Raw genomic sequence first — 23,714 nt, 5'->3', positions numbered from 1 at the left:
TAAATTTTTTATTATTTTTTTTAAAGATTTTATTTATTTATTTGACAGAGATCACAAGTAGGCTGAGAGGCAGGCAGAGAGAGAGGAGGAAGCAGGTTCCCTGCTGAGCAGATGAGGGGCTCAATCCCAGGACCCTGGGATCATGACCTGAGCCGAAGGCAGAGGCTTTAACCCACTGAGCCACCCAGGCGCCCTAAATTTTTTATTATTTGCATAGCACTCTGAAAGCAGAATATGGTCAAGAGTCAGAGAAAGAGGTAATTTACTAAATAAGGCTTCAAGGAGTATGTGAAATTATTTCACTGTCAGAAGAACAGTGAAAATTGCACTGATAGGAGGTGCTAAAATTTTACTAGCTATTTTAAATACTGGAATATTTCCTCAAACAAGTCTTGATATCGCTGTGCAAGCATTAGAAGGAATAAGGACAAGAAGAGAAATTCCACACAGATTAATATGTGCATTTCTGAAATACTTTTTAAGTTCCATAAATAGAATATACTATAAACAGACAGACCTCAAAAGGAGGCAGTGTTAACACAGAATCAAGCAGGAAGCCATGACAGGAAAATATAGAAATTGAACCTACTGAACACTGCCATTTGGTATGAATCACTTGGCTGTGCAGTCTCCCAAGTATGTGCATTCTAGAAAACATCCGTGAGTAGAGAGGTCTAGGCACTCACTTTCTTAGCAAATCTCAGGTCTCACAGTTGCAATTTAACAACAATTAAGTAACAAAAGAATTCCACTCAAAAAAAGGGGGGGGTGTATTTTCCTTGAAATCCATTAGTTAAATAATTTGACCAGAGATTACTGAGAAGAGGTTTAATAGAGGAGAACAGACACACTGGAACACATTAGTATCTCACAAGTCAGCCCATATACCAACTGTTAAACTTTTGTAACACTGGAATACTCTTTTTTTTTTTTTTAAGATTTATTTTATTTATTTGAGAGAGAGAGAGAGAGCATGAGAGGGTGGAGATCAGAGAGAGAAGCAGACCCCCCTGCTGAGCAGGGAGCCCGATGATGGACTCGATCTTGGGACACCAGGGTCATGACCCAAGCCGAAGGCAGTCGCCCAACCAACTAAGCCACCCAGGTGCCCAACACTGGAATACTCTCAAGTTACCAAATTAAATTTCCCAACCAAAAGCCTCTAAAATTGTGATCCTTCTTTCCCTTCTAACCCACATCTATGACTCTTAGCTTAATTTTATCAGGACCACGGCAGATCTAAAACTTCGTTATTAACTGGCTGCCTCTAACAACAAGCACCTCCGTTGTGCAGCTATTGGAGGTGCCTATGGCTGACTCAGTCCACACAGCATGCGACTCTTGATCTCGGGGTTATAAGTTCGAGCCCCATGTTGGGTGCAGAAATTACTTAAAAATAAAATCTTTAAAAAAAAATTTTAGGGGCACCTGGGTGGCTCAGTTGTTTAAGCGTCTACCTTCCACTCAGGGGATGGTCAAGTCCCACATCTGGCTCCCTGCTCTGCGGGGAGGGGAGTCTGCTTCTCCCTCTGTCCCTCCTCCCTGCTTGTGTTCTCTCTCTCTCTCAAATAAATAAATAAAATCTAAGCAAAACAAAAAAATTTTTAGGGCGCCTGAGTGGCTCAGTCAGTTAAGTGTCTGCCTTTGGTTCAGATCATGATCCTGGAGTCCTGGCATCAAGTCCCACATCTGGCTCCCTGCTCAGCAGGGAGCCTGCTTCTCCCTCTGTCCCTCCTCCCACTCGTTGTCTCAATCTCTCTCTCTCAAATATGTAAATAAAATCTTTTTAAAAAAATAAAAATAAAGTAATTTTTAAATCAATCAATAAATAATACCACATGTGGCTAGTGGTTGCCATATTGGATGGCACAGAACTAAAAGTGAAAAGGATCCAGAGACTCTTTGACTCATACTCCTACCCTGTGCTGCCTACTACAAACCTGAAATTGAGCCAGGCACTAAGGAGAAGGAGATGAATGAGACCCTGCCCTAATGGTAGGGTCTCATGAAGGAAACAACCAGGTAATTAACAGCTCATTTCAGTACAGTATCTTAAAAAATAAAGATTTTGGGGCACCTGGGTGGCTCAGTGGGTTAAAGCCTCTGCCTTAGGCTCAGGTCATGATCCCAGGGTACTGGGATCGAGCCCCGCATCAGGCTCTCTGCTCAGTGGGGAGCCTGCTTCCTCCTCTCTCTCTCTGCCTGCCTCTCTGCCTGCTTGTGATCTCTGTCAAATAAATAAACAAAAATCTTAAAAAAAATAAAATAAAGATTTCATGATAAAGAGGCAAATAATCTAGAGGATAAGATAATCCCTCCTAAATATTTATGTACCTAATAACAGAGCTTCAAAATATATGAAGACTAACAAAACTCCCAGGAGAAATAGGCAAATCCGTAACAGCAGTTGTAGATTTCAACACTCCTCTGTTAATAATCAATAAAACAAGAAGATGAAAAATCAGCAAGGATACAGAAGACCTTAACAGCCCTGTAACCAACTTAACCTAACTGGTAATCATGGAACATTCCACCCAATAACAGAATACACCTTCTTTCCAAGTACACTTGGAAACTTCACCTAGAAAGACAATATTTTAGAGCACAAAATAAATCTCTAAAAATGTTTTATAAAATTAAAGTAATACAAAGTATATTTTCTGACCATAATGGAATTAAATTAAAATCAGTCACAGAAAGATCTCTAGAGGGGCACGGGATGGGTCAGTCTGCTAAGCATCCACTCATGATTTTGTATTAGGTCATGATATGAGTCGTGAGATCCAGCCCTGCATGAAGCTTCCCACTCAGGCGGTAGTCTGCTTGCAATTTTCTCTCTCCCTCTCCCTCTCCCTCTGCCCCTATCTCAGCTGCCCCTCTCTCTAAAATAAATAAATAAAACCTTAAAAAAAAAAAAAAGACACTAGAAATTTCCCAAACATCTGGAAATTAAACATGTAAGTGTACAAGGTTCTGCAGAGTGAAAGGAGAGGTAAAAGAACTGAGCCCTACTTGGGGAAAAGAGATCAGTGATCAGAGAGGGTAAGCTGGACAAGGTGCTGGCTGGGAGACTAGGAGTTAATCATCACAGCAGTGAAGAACTATAAGGTATGTGAGGAGAACTACAAAGAATTCAGTATTACTTGATGGTCAAATTCAAGGCGAAAAGAAGTATGTTGTGAATAAATAGAAATAAGGGAGATTCAGAAGTCATCCTTGACCCTTCTCTCCTACGCCATACCCTATCTAATCAGTATCACTAAGATAGGTCATTCTAAGTCCTAAATTATGTTTTTCAATTCTTTCTCTTCATTCCCACAGATACCAATCTAGTACAAGGTCTGTCAAGTGGTTTACTTCAACCACCGAACTCCCTTCATCCATTATCTTACCCCACTCCAATTCATTCTTCTTTCTATAGCCAGAGAAACCGCTTTAAAAGCAGTCTGATCACATTACTCCTTATAAAATCCTTCATGGTTTTCCCGCCAGTCCGCTGCATGTGATGAACCTAGGGCTTACAATCCGCTCTCCTCTCTTTAATTCTGAGCTTAACTGTCGTCTCATCAGGGAAGCTTTCTCTGACTCCTACAGACCAGACCGTATTTACATGCCCCCCTTCAGAACACTCCTCTCTTCCTGATACACTCACTGCCTTCCCCACCACATGAGGGCAGGGGCCTTATCTGACTTATTCCCGGTCCATTCCAGATAGTGCCTGGAACAGAACAGGTACTCAAGAGCTTTTTTAAAAATAGATACATAATAAATAAATAAATCAATGAAGCAACAGAAGATAAGGCTGGGCATAAATGAAAGGAAGCCAGGCAGGCAAGCTGGTTTCTTCAAGAGGCCAAGTGAGGGATGAAGAGGGCCCGATTTAGGGAACAATTAACATAAATGAACAAAATGAAAAGGACCTGGTTAACAGTCCTGCATATTCAGGGTGAGGCATAGGGAGGAGTGTCTTACTTCCTCACTTGTGACTTGGGCAATTCAGCGGGCAGTGCCATTATTCACAGAGCAAGGAAATGGGAAGTTGGGAGTGGTCAGTAAAGTATGAATTTTATCTGGAACACCTCAATACGATGTGCCTGTAGGACATCTAAGTGGAGGGCTTCAAGAGTATTCCTCCATTACTAAGCTAAAATACGGGAAAGAAATCATGACTACAAATAGAGATTTGGACATCAGAGGTCATAATAGTACTAAATTTTATTAGCAAAGAAATGCAAATTCAAACAAAAGCACTTTTAACCCACTGAATGAAAGATGCTTTATAAAAGTGTTGGCAGGGGCGCCTGGGTGGCTCAGTGGGCTAAGCCTCTGCCTTCGGCTCAGGTCATGATCTCAGAGTCCTGGGATGGTACCCCGAATCGGGCTCTCTGCTCAGCAGGGAGCCTGCTTCCGCCTCTCTCTCTGCCTGCCTCTCTGCCTGCTTGTGATCTCTGTCTGTCAAATAAATAAATAAAATCTTTTAAAAAAATAAAATAAATAAAAATGTTGGCAAAATGGAAGCTGGTGAAATATGTATTTGTACACTGCTGGTGAAAATATATTCACTGTACTTTTAATACAATGGTATATCATGTTATATATATTATAATATACATATTGTTATATATATATTATATATCATGTATATTATATATTACATATGTATGTATATTAGTATGACACATAGTGAAGCCTTAAAAAAAAAATCAGGGATGTGAACCAAGACTGACCTAAAAGAACAGCCACTAAATGTAATCACAGCAAAGAGAGTACAACTTAACCATTTTGGTAAAGCCTTACGATGGAACCTTACATAGCTATTAAAAGTCGTATTCTAGGAGCACCTGAGTGGCTCAGTCAGTTAAGCACCTGACTCTTGATCTTAGCTCAGGTCTTGATTTCAGGGCTTGAGTTCAAGCCCCACATCTGGCTCCATGCTGGTAGTGGAGCCTACTTTTAAAAATAAAAGTCCTGGGGGTGCCTGGGTGGCTCCGTGAGTTAAGCCTCTGCCTTTGGCTCAGGTCATGATCTCAGGGTCCTGGGACGGAGCCCCGCATCGGGCTCTCTGCTCAGCAGGAAGCCTGCTTCCCCCCTCTCTCTCTCTCTGCCTGCCTGTGATCTCTCTCTCTGTCAAATAAATAAATAAAATCTTTAAAAAAAAAGTCCTATCAGCCTTCTCCTATTACAATAAATCCTATACACTAAAGCCAATTATTTTTTTTAAAGATTTTTTTTAAATTTATTTGACAGAGATCACAAGTAGGCAGAGAGGCAGGCAGAGAGAGAGGGGGAAGCAGGTTCCCCGCTGAGCAGAAAGCCCGATGCGGGGCTCGATCCCAGGACTCCGAGATCATGACCTGAGCCGAAGGCAGAGGCCCAACCCACTGAGCCACCCAGGTGCCCTGCCAATTATTTTTTTAAATCAGCTTTATCGTGACATGTTCCAGTTTTAAAACATTCAATAAAACTGTCAACTAAGTACAAATTTCTCAGATTGGCATTCATTCAAATTGGTCCAAAATAAAATCTCCCTTTCTCTGCAGTCTTATCTCAACACTCAAACCACAAAAACGTACCCCCTGAACACGCATCTTTCTGTCCATCATTACAATTCGCATCCTCCATTCTCTTCCTATTCAACCTCCACTTGGAGAAATCTACCCAACTTACAAAGCATATCAAAAATTCAACCTTCTTGACACTGCTTCTGGTCTTCTAATAGAATGCAGCTTCTTTCTCTAATTTCTGTCTTCCCATACAGCACTTCCCATAGTCTGCCCTATGTTAGAGTTATTCATGCACTATGCTATTATTCCATCTTCAAAAGAATAAAGACACTGAAAGCAGGACCATTTCTTTTTTTTTTTTTTTTAAAGATTTATTTATTTATTTGAGAGAGAGTGTGCATATGCACAGTGGGGGGGGGGGGGGCAGCGAGCAGAGGGAGGGAGAGAAAATCCCAGACTCCCTGTTGAGCACAGAGCCCAACAGCCGGACTGGATCTCATGACCTGGAGATCCTGACCTGAGATGAACCTAGAGTTGGACACCTCACCAAACGCATCACCCAGGTCCCCCAGCAGGTACCATTCCTTAACCATCTCTGTGTATCCCTGAAGCTTTTTTTTTTTTTTTAAAGATTGATTTATTTATTTTAGAGAGAGCAAGAGCACACAAGCAGACGGGGCAGGGGGAGAGAGAATCTCAGGCAAGACACCGCGCTCAGCACGGAGCCCGATACTGGGCTTGATCTTGTGATCCCAAGATCACCACCCCAGCCGAAGACAAGAGTCAGAAGTGTAATGGACTATGCCACCCAGGCACCACTATCTCTTTAAAGCTTTTATTTAACACAGTACCCTACACAATAAGTAAGTATTAGATAAATTATTTTTGAATTTTTTAATCAAACTGTAAATAAATAGAGACTTCAGTTTAATTTTTTTTTTAAGATTTTATTTACTTATTTGAGAGAGACAGAGAGAGAGAGAGAGCACAAGCTGGGGAGAGAGGCAAAGGAAGAGGGAGAAGCAGACTCCCCCACTGAGCAGGAAGCCAGATGTGTAAGACCCTGGGATCATGACCTGAGCCAAAGGCAAATGCTTAACTGACTGAGCCATCGAAGCACCCCAAGACTTCAGTTTTGTTTGATTTTTTAAAAGATTTTATTTACTTATTTGAGAGAGAGAGGGCAAAGCAGAGGAAGCAGCAGAGGGAGGGGGAGAAGCAAGCCTCCTGCTATGCAGGGAGCCTGATGCGGGGGCTCAATGTCAGGAACCTGGGATCATGACCCAAGCTAAAGGCAGACGACTAACTGATCAAGCCACCCAGGCACCCCAAGACTTTAGTTATATATGACAAAATCATAGCACGAATTAATATGCTTTTCCTCCTAACACCTGGAAAATTGACAGGGAAGAAATATGAAAGGCAAAAATATACTAGAACAAAGAAGAAAAAAAAACCACAATGAGATACCATCTCACACCTGTAGAATGGCCATTATTAAAAAGGGAAGAAATAACAAACGTTGGCAAGAGTGTGGAGAACGGGGAGGGGCGCCTGGGTGGCTCAGTGGGTTAAAGCCTCTGCCTTCGGCTCGGGTCATGATCTCAGGGTCCTGAGATCGAGCCCTGCATCAGGCTCTCTGCTTAGCAGGAAGCCTGCTTTTCCCTCTCTCTCTCTGCCTACTTGTGATCTCTGTCAAATAATTAAATAAAATCTTAAAAAAAAAGTGTGGAGAAAGGGGAAACCTTGTGCACTGTTACTAGAAATGTAAATCAGTGAAGCCACTATGGGAAGCAACATGGAGGTTCCTCAAAAAATTAAAAAGAAAACTACCACATGATCCAGCAATTCCATTTCTGGGTCTTAATCCAAAGGAAAAAAATCACTGTCTCAAAGAGATATCTACATCCCCATGTTCACTGAATATTATTTACACTAGCCAAAACATGCAAACAACCTGTGTTCATAGACAAGTGAATAAAGAAAATGTAATATTTACATGTATGTGTGCACACAGACACACCAAAGAAAATACAGATTATTATTAAGCCATAAAAGAGGAAATCCTGTGACAACATGGATAAACTCTGGGGACACCATGCCAAGTGGAGTAGGTCAAGGAGAGAAAGACAAATATTGTAGGATCTCACTTACATTTAGAATCTAAAAACTCAAAGACACAAAAAACAGATGAGGGTGGGGAAAATGAGTGAAGAGAGTAAAAAAGCACAAACCTCCAGTTATAAGGTAAACAAGTTCCGGGGATATAATACATAGCATGCAACTATAGTTAATAATATTGTATATTTGGAAGTTGCTAAAAGAGTTGATCTTAGGGGCCCTTGGATGGCTCAGTCAGTTAAGCACCTGCCTTCAGCTCAGGTCATGATCCCACAGTCCTAGAACTGAGCCTGGAGTAAGGCTCCCTGCTCAACAGAGTCTGTTTCTCCCTCTCCTTCTGCCCCTCTGCCCACTCATGTGCACATACGCGGTCTCTCTCTCAATAAATAAAAATCTTTTAAAAAAAGCATATCTTGGGGCACCTGGGTGGCTCAGTGGGTTAAAGCCTCTGCCTTCGGCTCAGGTCATGATCCCAGGGTCCTGGGATCAAGCCCCGCATCCGGCTCTCTGCTCAGCAGGGAGCCTGCTTCCTCCTTTTTCTCCCTGCCTGCCTATCTGCCTACTTGGGATCTCTGTCTGTCGAATAAATAAATAAATAAATCTTTAAAGGGGGGAAAAAAAAAGAACTTAAAAAAAATAAATAAATAAAAATTAAAAAAATTAAAAAGCATATCTTAAAAGTTATTATCACAAGAAAAAAAAAGCTTTAATTGTATTAAATGATGGATATTAACTTACTGCAGATATCACTTTACAATATATATCAAATCATTATGTTGTACACAACTAATATAATGTTATGTGTCAATTTTATCTCAAAAGTGGTGGGAAGAAGAGATTAAAAGAGAGAGAGAGAGAGAGAGAGAGAAAGAAAGAGAAAAGGGGCACCTGGGTGGCTCAGTTGGTTAAGTGTCTGCATTCAGCTAAGGTAATGATCTCCAGATCCTGGGATGAGCCCCACATCGGACTCCCTGCTCAGCGAGGAGTCTGCTTCTCTCTCTTGCGCCTCCCCCCCAACCCTCCCTACTGCTTTTTCTCTCTGAAATAAATAACATCTTTAAAAAAGAGAGAGAAGAGAGGAGACATAAGCAATCAAGCAATTACAGTGACTTTGTAGAATGTGAAAACTGGGAAAAGAGGTATCTGACCTTGCAGAGAGAACTCTCCATTCTAAGAACGTTCAGAGGCAGAGGGGAAGAACAAGAAAACTAATGACCTGGAGGCCCCAGGACTCCTGGACCATCAGGCTTAGAAGGCTCAGGGTTCCTGATGGGAAATTTAGTGACGTGTGCATACTGTAAGGTGCAAGCCCTAGCTATCTTCCTTTATTTAACTTCCTAAGATACTGGGCATACACTCTCTCTCAGACCCTAAATCCCAGCCACAGGCAAAAAATTAAAGAAATCTTCCCTTAAGACACCAAACAGACTCACAGGAGAAAAATAAAAGAGTGAGAGACAAAAACAAAAATACACAAAAATAACAAATACTGATATCTGGCGTTCCACCAAAGACAAGGTTGGCTCACTGCCCAATCACCTCACAGGGAAACCTACCAGTTGGGAAACCACAGCCACCCACTATCCAGCACCTCACTCCATGAACAACTAAGGATCATGATGTATTAAAAAAAAAAGCCTCCACTGTTAGTACTAAAACAGAAAAATAGAATCTGGGGGAGCCTGGCTGGCTCAGTTAGTAGAGCATGCAATTCTTGATCTAAGAGTTGCGATTTCAAGCCACACACTGCATGCGAAGCCTACTTAAAAAACAAAATAAAAACGAAAACCAAAAAAGAACAGAATCTGAGGTAACAAAGAAAAGTTTTAAAAAACGAATAAATGTCCTCGGAGAAATAAAGAAAGGTATTATATCCAAGAAGAGGATGGTTTGAAAAAGGAACAAAGAAAAGAGCTCTGGGAAATTATATGACATAAATAATTATTGTAAGCTAAACTTTCCAAATTCAAGAATAAAAAAACAAACACACCCAATTAAAAACTGGGCAAAATATTTCGACAGACACTTCACCAAAGATTGGCTTCAGAGACAAGCAAATAAGCACATAAAAAGATACTCAGCATCATTAATCATTAGGGAAATCAAAATTAAAGTAATAATGAAATATACCACTAGGGGCACCTGGGTGGCTCTGTGGGTTGAATCTGCCTTTGGCTCAGGTCATCATCCCAGAGTCCTGGGATGGAGTCCCAGACTGGGCTCCCTGCGCAGGCGGAGTCTGCTTCTCCCTCTCCCTTTGCTCCTCACTCTCTGTCTCTCTCAAATAAATAAATACAATTTTTAAAAATTTTTCAAAAAAAAGTAAGAAACATACCACTATACGCCTATTACAATGGCCAGAATCCTCATCCATTGTGGGTGGGAATGCAAAATGGTAAAACCACTTTGAAAAACAGTTTGGCAGTTTCTTTTTTTCCTAATTTTTTTTAAGATTTTATTTATTTATCTGAGAGGCTGAGAATGAGTGGGGCAGCGAGGAAGGCAAGAGAGGGGGAGAGAGAAGCAGACTCCCCACTGAGCAGGAATCCCAAATTGGGGCTCAATCCCAGGACAACAGGATCATGACTGAGTGAGCCTAAGGCAGATGCTTAACCGACTGAGCCACTCTGGTGCCCCTGGCAGTTTCTTATAAGGTTAAAATATACATGGCATAAAACCCACCAATTCCACCTCTAGGTATTTTCCCAACAGAAATAAAAACTTGTGTTCACACAAAAACCTGTAAGTAAATGTTTATATCAACTTTATTTATAACCTCCAAAACCTGGAAACAATTCAAATGTTCTTGAACTGGTGAGTGGGTAAGCCAACTGTGGTACTCCATATAATGGACTACCTACTCCATGATAAAAAACAATGAACTATTAATAAAAACAGTATTTTGGATGAATCTCAAATTCACTATGCTAGGTAAAAGAAGCTAGACTCAAAAAGCTAAACAGCCTACCTATATGATACTCGGAAAAAGACAAAATTACAGGAACAGCAAATACAGTGGTGGCCTGACTAAAGGAACACCAGTGAATTTGGGGCAGATAATGGGACTGTTCTGTACTCATGGTGGTGGTGGTTAAATGGCTATGTGTGTATGCCAAAACTTAAGAGTCAAAATTGGGTGAATTTTACTGTATATGTAAGATGCACTTCAATAATTCTTTTAATTAACATTAATAAGAAATATAAAAAGATATTACATCATTAAATAGGATGCTATGCAAAGAAACAAAGAAAGCAGCTTTTAGAAATTAAGTATCTGATAGCTGAAATAAAAACAGAAGACTTGGAAGAGAAAAAGAAAGAAATCTCCCAGAAGGTAGTCTAAAAGGACAAGACAACAAAAATTTAAAATGACAAAAAACTCAGTAAGATCAGTCTATAAGACCCAACATCTAAGTTCAAGAAGAGAACTGAACAAATTTGGGGGAAAATGAGCAAATAATTAAAAAAAAAATTGCCAGAACTAAAGAACACAAATTTCCATATTAAAAGGGTCCACCCAAGGGGCACCTGGTGGCTGGCTCAGTTGGTGGAATGTGAGACTCCTGATCTGGAGGTTGTGAGCCTGAACCCCACATGTAGCATTTTTACTTAAAAAATTTTTTTTAAATTTCAGTTAAGAAAAAAGGGCGGGGGGAGCCACCCAGCACCCAGCACAATGAATTAAAAAAAGGGCCACGTCAAGGGATATATCACTGCAAAACTTCACAATACTAGAGACCATAAAAAGAGCCTAAATGCTTCAGAAAGGAAAAAAACAGGTCACACGTGAAGGAAGTAATCAGAAAGGCCCTAAACTTCTCAACTGCAACACTAGATGCTGGAACACGATACAAACAAATCTTTCAAGTGAAAAGATTTTTAAATTTAGGATCCTATACCCAGCCAAACTATCTATCAATATTAGGGTCACAAAGAGTACTTTCTTTTCTTTTTTATTGATTTTTTAAAAGATTTTTTATTTGACAGAGAGTGATCACAAGTAGGCAGACAGGCGGGGTAGGGGGGTGGGGGGAGTCGGCTCCCGACTAAAAAGAGAGCCCGATGTGGGGCTCGATCCCAGGACCCTGAGATCATGACCTGAGCCGAAGGCAGATGCTCAACCCACTAAGCCACCCAGGGGCCCCTATTATTTTTATTATTAACATATAATGCATTATTTGTTTCAGGGGTACAGGCCTATAATTCATCAGTCTTACACAATACACAGTGCTCACTAGCAAAGAGCATTTCCAAACATATTTTTTTTAAGTTTATTTCTCATGCACCCATTCTTAGGAAGCAACTAGAGGTTGGTTTTGATGAAAAAGATGAGTAAATCAGGAAAAATGTAGGACTCAAGAAAGAGAATATACATGGGGAAGCAGCAAAAAGAAGTTCCAGTGTGATGACCAACAGACCTACAGAGCAATCAGTTCAGATGAAAGCAGAAATGAGGTGGGACGCAGAAGAAAAACCAACAAGAAAAAAAATGGAACTGTTACATTTAAGAGTTTGGAAAAGAGTAAGTGATAAGGTATTCTACAGACTTGACAGTGCACTGGGCTAGATACATAGAACATTAAGCAAGTGAAAAACTAAGGCAATAACTCCAGAAAAAGTATTAGTTATAATAATCATATAAATAAATCATATTTACAGTTATGAACATGTAACCAATCCCTCAGCATTTTTCCAAAAATCATGCTGTAACTATAATGAAAGGATAAGAAAGAAAGTAATTATAAAATGGCTAACTCTTCGTCTACCATAAACAAAGTCAAAAGAATGTCTAAAACTGATAAAGCAAATATAAGCATATTATTTTAAAATACTGTGGTAAGGGGCGCCTGGGTGGCTCAGTGGGTTAAAGCCTCTGCCTTCGGCTCAGGTCATGATCCCAGGGTCCTGGGATCGAGCCCGCATTGGGCTCTCTGCTCTGCAGGGAGCCTGCTTCCTCCTCTCTCTCTCTCTCTGCCTGCCTCTCTGCCTACTTGTGATCTCTGTCTGTCAAATAAATAAATAAAATCTTAAAAAAAAAAAAAAAATACTGTGGTAAATGCCAAAGGGGAGAAAACCAGGCACCTGGGTGGCTCAAGTGGGTTAAGCCTCTGCCTTCGGCTCAGGTCATGATCTCGGGGTCCTGGGATCGAGCCCCACATCGGGCTATCTGCTCCGCAGGGAGCCTGCTTCCTCCTCTCTCTCTCTCTCTGCCTGCCTCTCTGCCTACTTGTGATCTCTGTCTGTCAAATAAATAAATAAAATCTTTAAAAAAAAAAAATACTGTGGTAAATGCCAAAGGGGAGAAAACCGGGCACCTGGGTGGCTCAGTGGGTTAAGCCTCTGCCTTCAGCTCAGGTCATGATCTCAGGGTCCTGGTATCAAGCCCCACATCGGGCTCTCTGCTCAGCAGAGAGCCTGCTTCCCCCTCCCTCTCTGCCTGCCTCCTCTACTTGTGATCTCTCTCTCTCTGTCAAATAAATAAAATCTTTAAAAAAGAAAAAAAAAAAGGAAGAATTGAAAGCCACTGCCTCTAGAGAGGTCTCGGGTAGAAACAGGTATATCAAGGAACTGCTTTTGTTCACTATGAGCTTTAATACAATTTTAATTTGTTACTTATGTTCACGTATTACCTTGATAAAGACAATGATAGGAGAAAATTTTGCTATATATCAAGTAAAAACAATTAATTTATCACAATCCTAGTTGTATCTTTAAAAAAAAAAAGATTATCTTATTTCAGAGAGAGAGAGCAAGCACACATGCACAAGCAGGGAGAGGGAGAGAGAGAATCCCTAAGCAGACTCCCTGCTGAGCACAGAGCCAGATGTGGGGCTCGATCCCAGGACCCTGAGATCATGACCTGAGCTGAAACCAAGAGCCAGTCGCTCAACCAACTGAGCCTCCCAGGCACACCTAGTTGTACCTTTTTAAAAATACACGGTAAAAACATGTTATAGGAATGAAAACATCCCCAAGAGTTATCTTTGGTTGGTGAGATTACAGATTTTCATTTTCATCTTTGTATTATGAGTATTTTTCCAAAACAGTAAATCCCCACTATTTTTATTGTTTTTCATTGCAATTCTTAAAAACAACTTGAAAACAGATGAGCTTTCTGAGAAAGGAAGAAGACAGTGAGAGGGCCATGTACAGGCAGTTTTGAAAACCTGGAAAACTGGTGTTGAAGGAACAGGGAGAGAAAGACAACATGAACTACCAAGAGTTAAAAGTGTCGCAAGTGCTTTCTCTACTCTAATTGACCACTGTGAACAACTGAAGTAAATTTATTATTTATCATAGTTCTGGAATAAGTCAGATGGTAGCTAAACTAAACCTTTTAAGTGGATAAGTTAAATATTTAATATTTCTTTCAAAGGGGGAAAATAAAGCTCTGGGTTTTTTTTTAAGATTTTATTTATTTGGGGCACCTGGGTGGCTCAGTGGGTTAAGCCTCTGCCTGTCACGGTCTCAGGGTCCTGGGATTGAGCCCCGCATCAGGGTCTCTGCTCAGCAGGGAGCCTGCTTCCCCCCCTCTCTCTCTGCCTGCCTCTCTGCCTACTTGTGATCTCTCTGTCAAATAAATAAATAAAATCTTTAAAAAAAAAAAGATTTTATTTATTTGACAGAGAGAGACATGGAGAAAGGGAATACAAGCAAGGGGGGGTGGGAGAGGGAGAAGGAGGCTTCCCGCTGAGCAGGGAGCCCGATGCAGGCTCGATTCCAGGACCCTGAGGCCACAACCTGAGCTGAAGGCAGATGCTTAACCGACTAAGCCACCCAGGCGCCCCTAAATCTCTGTTTTAACACATTTTTACTTAAATATGGTCCTTAAAATATGTTTATACCTTATGAATCAAATGACATCTTTTTTTTTTTTTTGAAGGCTCCATGCCCAGTGTAGAACCCAATGTGGGGCTTGAACTCACGACTCTGAGATAAAGACCTGAGCTGAGAACAAGAGCAGAACATTTAACAATGAGAACAAGAGCAGAACATTTAACGACTGAGACATGCCAGCACCCCTAGATGACATTTTCTCACTATACTCGAAGTAAGGTCCCTATATCTTCATAGAATCTCCATCTTCAGGGGAGATTCCCCTGGGAATCCTGGGATCAAGGGTCCTGGGATCAAGTCCTGCATCGGGCTCCTTGCTCTACGGGGAGCCTGCTTCTCCCTCTCCCTCTGCCTATCACTCCCCCTGCTGTGCTCTCCCCTGTCATATAAATAAAATATTAAAAAAAAAAAAAGAAATCTCCATCTTCAGGAGCAAATCAACAGGTAATAATAGCCTAATATTTGTTGAATCTTCACCATGTGCCAGGCACTGTTCTAGGCATTTTGTGTATATTAACCATTTAACCCTCACACCTTGAATTGAGTATTAAGATATCTCCATTTTACAAATGAGGAAAGTGAGACACCAAGTGTTAAGCAAACAGCCCATCATCACAGAGCCCAGATTCAAACTCATGAAGTCTGGTCCAGATTCTCCACTTTAAATCTCTGTGCTACATGCTCTCTCTCTCTAGATTCTTGATGCACACAAAAGATGTATATAGACTCCTCAGATTCTCATACATCATGATAACCTAAAATGTTGTAGTGGGCTTACATACGCAGGTGCCTCCAATACCTGCCACAAGTCCCCACTCTGACAGTGTGGAAATCAATGGTTGGACTCCACTTACACTAGCCCTTCTTTGACAAATCTTTCTGGAATAAATTCTCCAAACTGGCCTAAGGCAATCCAAACATCAGAGATAATTTGGGGAGACTTATAACCCAGCTCTCATTCATCCTAAGAAAACTACTGTTGTTTAAAAAAAGAGAAAAAAGATTTTATTTATTTATTTCAGAGAGAGAGACAGAGATAGTGACAGAGATAGCACAAGTGGGGAGAAGAGGGAGAAACAGGCTCCTCACCAAGCAGGGAGCCCAACACAGGGCTCGATCCAGGACCCTGAGCTGAAATCAGATGCTTAATTGACTGAGCCACCCAGATGCCCCTCAATAAAGCTATTTTTTAAATGGAATTATTAATATTACTTGAGATTGATTGTTGATTGATTTCTATTTAGTAGGCTCCCTGCCCACCGGGGAGCCTGCTTCTCCCTCTCCCTCTGCCACTCCCCCTCCTGGTGCTCCTCTTTCACTCTCTCAAATAAAATCTTTAAAAAAGGGGGGGCGCCTGGGTGGCTCAGTGGGTTAAAGCCTTTGGCTCAGATCATGATCCCAGGATCCTGGGATGGAGCCCCACATCAGGCTCTCTGCTCAGCAGGGAGTCTGCTTCCTCCTCTCTCTGCCTGCCTCTCTGCCTACTTGTGATCTCTGTCTGTCAAATAAATAAATAAAATTTTAAAAATAAATAAATAACTAAATCTTTTTTAAAAACTAAAATTAAAAATTAAAAAAAAAAAAAAAGGCATTCAAATAGAAAAAAGACCAAGAAGGGAGGAAGAGAGTAATCTATTCAATGCAAGGAGGGCATCTGCTAGGACTGGCTCCTGTCCATGTCACCCAGATTATCAGTCTCCCACCACAACCACCACCTTCTCATCCCCTACACGCCCCCTCCAAGGATCTGCAGTCACAGGGAGGGCACAGGGTAATGAGGAAGAAAAGAATCTAACAGAAGAAATCAGAGTTCCTGGCCTCAACATCCCCAGTGCTGCTGTGCCTACACATTTTGACACAGAACTCCAACCCCAAGTACACATGGACAAGGAGTCGAACATGAACCGTACACAGACTACTACTCTTCACCACACGCATCAGACGTACTTCTCTACCATTCACAGAGCATGTTGCCCAACTTCTTAATAACTCTTCGGAGCCTTCATTTTCTTTCTTCCAATTCTTATGCTTAACCTCTTCAGATACAGATACCCGAAAACAGATCTCACTCATTTCCTTATAATCCTGAATTCCTATTGCCACTCAAAGCACTACCATTCCTACAGAAGCACATGGGATGCATTCTTCTCTCCATCTACACTCCTGATGTTGTCGAGGCCTGGGGAACCTGAAGTACCTCCTAAATTGATCTGCCACTCAGTGCTTCAAAACCCACCCAGGGGCGCCTGGGTGGCTCAGTCGTTAAGTGTCTGCCTTCGGCTTGGGTCATGATCCCAGGGTCCTGGGAACGAGCCCTGCATCGGGCTCCCTGCTCAGCGGGAAGCCTGCTTCTCCCTCTCCCACTCCCCATGCTTATGTTCCCCCTCTCGCTGTGTCGCTCTCTGTCAAATAAATAAATCTTTAAAAAAAAAACAAAACCCATCCAGATACCCACTAGCTATCTCATCTTCCAATCCATCCTCAGAACAGAAGCTATGCTAAACTTGCTAACATCCTACTGAAATCATATTCCACTTGTTCCCTGATCTTCCAACTGATCATCAATACCCACAAATGAAATAGATTTGAAATAGATGGAGGGGGGGACTTGAGAAACCACCTCCTCCAGCTCCTCCAGCAATCCTCTCAACCTGGGGGTAACGAGCGGTCTGCAGTAGTGGCCTAAGTGTATCTCCATGAGTTGATTTGGTTTTATTTCACTCTCCCGCGTGCCACTGATGGGAATACTGCAGATCCCCTGGGTGCTGCAGAGTGGAAAATGAGGATCACTGACCTAGCGCAGTATTTACCTACAGGCAGAGAGTTATAGCCTGGTTCTCTAGATACAGCCCAACAGACAGACCTTCACAGCTTATTTCTTACTCACATACTCAGGTTCTTGCTAACCCAGGACACTCAAGACTGCCCACACTTTAAAGTCAGTACCTTAGAGGCATGTGACTCTTGATCTCAGGGTCTGGGATTCAAGTTCCATACAGGGTGTAGAGATTATGTAAAAAATAAAACCTTAAAAAAAAAAAATCAGGGCTTCAGTTCATGCTACTCCCTCCCTTGAACTACCCATCCTCATCCTGCACATGCCCATTCAAGAAAGATACAGCCACACCAACTCCCCCAAACAGGGTATAAACTTGTCCTTCTCTATATCTCTGCTGCACTTTGTCCTTCACTTGTAGCAATCCAGAATTACACAAATACCAAAAAGACATTTGGTTGACACTGGTGGCAATAAATACTGCCAAACCAGTAACAAATTCTGCTTCTGATAAATCTACAGTTCATGGCATCTATACCACTGTTCTCCTCTGTCATAATCCTTAGAGGACATAAATCACTAACTCTACCAGGAAAACATCAGGGCTTTGGCTTTCTGAAGCCATCAGAGGTTCCAAATTTCAAAATTCCAGCTAAGTATAATACGTCAGAAGTCCCACACAAGTTAAAAGCAAAAACTATTCAGTTTCTGGGGCACCAGGGTGGCTCAGTCATTAAGTGTCTGCCTTTGGCTCAGGTCATGATCCCTGGGTCCTGGGATCAAGGCCCACAACAGGCTCCCTGCTCAGCAAGACTGCTTCTCCCTCTCCCTCTGCCTGCTGTTGCCCCTTCTGTTCTTTCTGTCAAATAAATAAATAAATAAAATCTTTACAAAATTAAAAAAAAACTATCCAGTTTCAGGTATGATTTGTTTTTATTTAGCAAATGCTTGATTTCAAGGTGCTGTCAGAACACCAAACACCTATTCAAAACAGATTTTCTGTACGACCTCTCTCAATGCATTGACAATACAAGTCATAAAACTGGGGCGCCTCGGTGGCTCATCTGGCTAAGTGCCCAACTCTTGGTTTCGGCTCAGGTCATGATTTCAGGGTCCTGGGATCCAGCCCTGTTTCAGGCTCCTTCCCCAGTTCACACATGCATGTGCACTCTCTCCCTCAAATAAATAAATTAATAAATCTAAAAAATATGTCATAAAGGGATATGTGGGTGTCTCAGTCAGTTAAGCATCTGCCTTTGGCTCAGGTCATGATCCCAGGTCCTGGGATCGAGTCCTGCAATGGGCTCCTTGCTCAGTGGAAAGCCTGCTTCTCCCTCTGCCTGTTCTACCGGCTATGCCTGCCTGCTTGGGTTTTCTCTCTGATAAATAAACAATCTTAAAAATATATATATATGTCATAAAACCTATGGGCTGAAATAACTCTAAATAATAAAAATAAATAAACCCTTTTTCAGCCAAATGCCTCTAGCTGAAGCAAAACTAGATGATTTCAATTTTGAATTAATAAACTGTCATTTCTATTGTATTATTTGTAATGTGAATGTCTTATGCACCCATTTAAAATTTTTCTCCTTAAAAGGAAAACTTTTACTCTCCAATGAAAATACTTTTTAAAATCTATGATTTTAGGGGTGCCTGGCTGGCTCAGTCGGAGGAGTGTGTGATCTTGATCTTGGGGTCATGACTTTGAGCCCCATAATGGGTGTAAAGATTACTAAAAAAACAGGGGCACCTGGGTGGCTCAGTGGCTCCGATCATGATCCCAGGGTACTGGGATCGAGTCCCATATCTGGCTCACTGCTCAGCAGGAAGCCTGCTTCTCTCTCTCCTGCTGCTGCTCCCCCTGCTTGTGCTTACTGTCTCTCTCAAGTTAATAAATAAAAATCTTAAAAAAAACATTAGTAAAAAAATAAAATTTTTTTAATATGATTTTAGAAAAGCTCATAATATCAACCAACATCTCTGTATCATGAACAGTCATATTACCTACAAACCACTCAACAGATGAATAGAAGAACGAATAATTTTTTATGGTAGGAATTTAATATGTTAGTACTTAAGCCAACAGTAGTACTGCCTACAAAAATTAATCAAATTATTCTAAATTCCCAATAAAGCATAATCCTTTTTTTAGCTTTGAAAGTACAGGATTCAAATCCACCAATCATATTTCTTTCTGTGCTCTTGGGTTATCAGTCCCAGAGTATTTTTTTCTCCCCAAGCATACACACACATACACATTTACCTGACAGCCTTCTCCCTAGCCTTTACTGTATGGAAATACAGACAATAAAACCAATGACACTGGTGCTTAGCCTCAACAACTCACTGTCATGCACTGTTACTCATTCTAGCCAAGTGGACATATTCTCAAAGTTCAGAACACAGAATTCATGATCTCTTTTACCATAATCTTGAGAAATAATGTGTTTCAAAAAGTAAAACATCCGACAAGTTAACACCACATCCAACAAAGAAAGGCAAATGCCTGGCAAGTAATAGGAAACAGCAGCTTAAAACACACTAACTCTGCTCCTAAAACCACTCACTGGTCAAACCACCAAAATCTAATTAAATCAATTTTTAGTTTCCCAAATCCAAAATATTTAGGAGCTAGGGCAATCACTGCAGAATTATCAAAACTTCATCTATTACAAGCTCTCACCTAACTAACAATCATTTATCCAAACAATCTTTGATGAGCAGCCGCTATGTGCAAGGCACTGTACTAGGAACTGCAGGAGACAGAAGATTAACATAAGGATATATAATCCTTAACTTCATATAAAGAGAGGACAAGTATCCACAAGGTAGTCTACAAGTATCATTAATAAAAACAAAATGTCATGGAAGTACATAAATATACAAGTGTTTTTTTTTAAAGGGAAACCTAAGCACAAACTGTAATTTAACTCAGCATATACACAGCTATCAATCCTAAGTATTATTTGCTAGTCCCTCAAAGAGGTTTAAGCTAGCTGAACTGCCCTGCCAAAATGCCTCAGCTCTATCTCCCCAAAAAAACTTCCTCAGATAGTGTGTATCAGTCTCTATGGGTCTTTCAGTTGTGGGTAGAAAGAACCATGTATGATTTCTTAACATAAAAACTATTACAATAAAAGATACTAAATTGGCTAAGAAATGAAGAGTGGTGTGCAGTTCCTTCTACACACAAGACATAAATACTTGACACTTGATTCATTCCCTTCCCTCTCCTGCCACCATCCTCTCCCCAACCCCCACCCCCCACTGGGCAAAGGCAGACAGATATTGTCAGGCAAAAGAAAATTACCTTTTGCATTTGTCAGGACAACATAAATGAGTCTTCATTTGGCTTAATACTCAAACTCCTCCATAAATAGGTAAGCATTTATAAAAAATGGAAACATCTAAATTTAAACCCTTCTTCAACACTAGCCTCTATCAAAAACAAGTGACACATCTTAATTACTTTTCTAAGATCCTATTTCCTCATAAACTTCACTTTGTAAATGCTCTTAAAATTGGAATCTAGGGGCGCCTGAGTAGCTCAGAGGGTTAAGCTTCTGCCTTTGGCTCAGGTCAAGATCTCAGGGTCCTGGGATTGAGCCCCACATCCGGCTCCCTGCTCAGCTGAGAGCCTGCTACCCCTCTCTCTGGGCCTGCCTCTCTACCTACTTGTGATCTCTCTGTCAAATAAATAAATAAAATCTTAAAAAAAAAAACAAACCTGGAATCTAATTTAGTTAATCCAGATTAACAAAAATATAAAGGAAAAATCTTGTAGGTTATTGCTACAAGTTACTTTTTTTGCCCACAATTTAGTAATCTGCAACTACGTATTTAATAAAAGCAGCAATTGTATTTAAAAAAAAAAAAAAATGCATCTCAGCACCAGCCTAGAGAAACTTTCTGTGAGAAAATAGGAGAAAAGTCACCCTGGAGAAATTCATTACAGATCCAGAGAAGACGTTCATCCTTAGAATCAAGAAAAAAAGTCATTTTGTAATAAATCCCCTTAGCCATGTGACTAAGAAGCTGGTCCAAAAGTTCACCTTCAGCAATCCTGTCTGCATGATCAACTACACATCTTCTGCAACAGGTGACACGAAACTGCGTTTCTCAGGCGGAGCAAAGGGATCAAATTAGTTGAGACGCATGTTGCTGCAGTTTCTTGTCCCCCCCCCCCCATTTACCAAAATGATCTGGAATCGAATGAATTGCCAAATTTGTTTTGGTTTTGTTTGATTTTCTACTTTGGTTTTTAATCAGCCATTTACCAGCAACTGTCGCACGAGCCCATCAGCACTCAAGAGTAAAAACAAACACACGGGACCAGATAAGGCTCTCCGACTAACCCAACTGATCCATTTCCTTAACACAATTTTTTAAAAACCACACTGCTAGGGGTGTGAAGAGAAGGATGTTTTTGCGTGTGTTTGTGTGCCACAATCTGTCTAAATCCTCAATTCCCTTTTAAGGAACAGATATATAATAAAAATCTAAAAGAAACCACATTAGAAATGCAAAGAGGTTTGCAAAACAAGGGGCTTCTTTCATTCCAAAAACCAAACCAAAACAAGGGGAGAAAAATGAATGCAATGGATATGCGTGTGCCAAAGTTTCAATCCTGCCCGGTGGAGACACTGCACTGGCACAAATTTTGAAGAGGAAAAAGAGGGGGTTGGGGGGAGAGAAAGAGAGAGCGAGTGTGTGGCCTGCAAACTGCAACAATGCAATCTCCATTTTGAACAATGCGCCTCTTTCCTCTGGTAAATCTAGTTTTTTGCCACTTGATGTGCCGTCGCGTTTCCCCTCTGTCTGGGGGGGAGGTGGGGGTGGGGGGAGAGCAGGGAGGGGGGGGGGAAGGGGGGGGGGGGCAGAGGAGGTGGGGAAGGAGTCTGCAGCGACTGGGCTGGGTGGGTACCTGGAGTGCTGCTATAGGTGCTATGGCTCCTGAAGCTGCTTTCCGTGCAATAACTGGCGTCGTCGTCGTCGTCTTCCATCTCCTCCGGATAATCGGAATCATCGTCGTCCTCCTCCATCTCATCCTCCTCGTCGTCCTCGGAATCTTGGGTCTCCTCGGCGTCGCCGTCCTCCTCCTCCTCCTCCTCCTCCTCGGAGACCATGTCCTCCTCCTCCTCCTCCTCCTCCTCGCTCTCGTGGTCATCGTACACCACTTTGTTGACGGCCCTCCGGGCCGGGGTGGTCCGGGCCAGGTGGCCGCCGCCGCCCCCGCCCCCCGTCCTGCCGCCCCCGCCTCCTCGCCCCCCCCGGCCCGGGGCGCTGGTGCTGGGGGGGGGGCCGGCGGCGGCGGCGGCGGCGGCGGCGGCGGCTTCCTCCGGCTACTGCTGCCCCCCCTGGGCGAGCTCAGCCGCGTCTTGGGCGCCACCTCAGCCTGGGCGGCGGCCCACCTGCCCCGGCTGCTGCCGCGGTGCCGCGAGCGGAGCCCCCCGATGGGTCCGGACGTGGGCGGAGGCGGCGGCGGCGGCGGCGGGGCCGGGGTGCAGCGCTCCGCAGCGGGAGCCGCGGGCTGCTTGGGCGGCCTGCCCCGCCGGCCCCTCATGTCGGAGCCGAGGCGGGGGGAGAAGGGAAAGCGGAGGGGGGAGGGGCGGGCGGAGGGGTGGCGGTGGGGGGCGCCGGGGCCGGGTGGGGAGGCCCGCGGGGCCGGGCGGGAGGGGCCCGGCCGGCGGAAGCGGGTGGAGGGAGAAGGCTCAATCCGAATTGCTGGGGCCCCACTCCGGATCGCCTTCAGCCGCCATCTTGTTTCTTCCCTCTCGCTCGGTGACTGGGGGAACCGACAGCGGCCGCAGGCCCGGAGCGCGGTCACGTGAGCTGCGCCGCCGACGAGCCTGGGACGGAGCGAGGCTGCGCGGCGCCCGCTAGGGGGAGCGCGGGAGCGCCGGGTCGGGGGCGGGGAGCCCGGGGCGCCTCCGAGCGGCGCGGCTGGACCGCGGACGCTGGCGGCGCGGGGGAGAGGGGCGCTCTGCGCGCGGAGGGGCGCTCTGCTCGCGGAGTGCGGTGGGCCACAGGCCTGGGGAGTCAGCTGCTTCCGCAGAGCGCCCGCTAAAGCCCTGACTCGGCAGGTCCTGCCTCCCGCGTCTCCTCCTCCGCTGCTTGGAGAGGAGGGCAGGAGTGGCCCCATACTTGTCCCCCTCCCTGCCCTCTTGGAGGAAACTGATGCTGAAAGAGCCGAGGATGTCGCCGAGGGGGCCCGCCTGCACCAGCGCGGGAGGGAAATTAACTAGGGTCAGGGAGACTAGCTCCCAGAAACGTGAAACTCCGAAAGCTTGGTTCTAGAGAGTCCTAAAATCGATCCCAAAGACAACTGCTCCGGGGGCTGTGCCAGGATCTACACTCTGGGCTGCCAGACCCCCGGGGAAAGTCACTCTGAGACTCCTTGGATAAAATCCCCATACGAAAAGCCTCAGATAAACTCCAGAACGCACCTACATTCCAGTCCTCCTCCACCTTTC

General features: G+C 43.1%; 1 protein-coding gene across 1 annotated transcript in view; it reads right to left on the bottom strand.

Moving 5' to 3' along the window:
* LOC111158201 (bromodomain PHD finger transcription factor) overlaps nt 1–22,804 on the bottom strand; it is a 157,476-nt gene extending 134,672 nt beyond the window's left edge. Inside the window, 2 exon segments of the mRNA XM_022520120.1 lie at nt 22,166–22,553; nt 22,556–22,804. Of these exon segments, the coding sequence (XP_022375828.1) occupies nt 22,166–22,553; nt 22,556–22,804 (637 nt within the window).
* Nucleotides 22,805–23,714: the final 910 nt, after the last annotated feature.

Source organism: Enhydra lutris, unplaced genomic scaffold (assembly GCF_002288905.1).
Source record: "Enhydra lutris kenyoni isolate GAN:26980312 unplaced genomic scaffold, ASM228890v2 scaffoldscaffold57, whole genome shotgun sequence".
Taxonomy (NCBI): Eukaryota; Metazoa; Chordata; class Mammalia; order Carnivora; family Mustelidae; genus Enhydra; species Enhydra lutris.
This window is presented reverse-complemented; position numbering and strand designations above follow the sequence as displayed.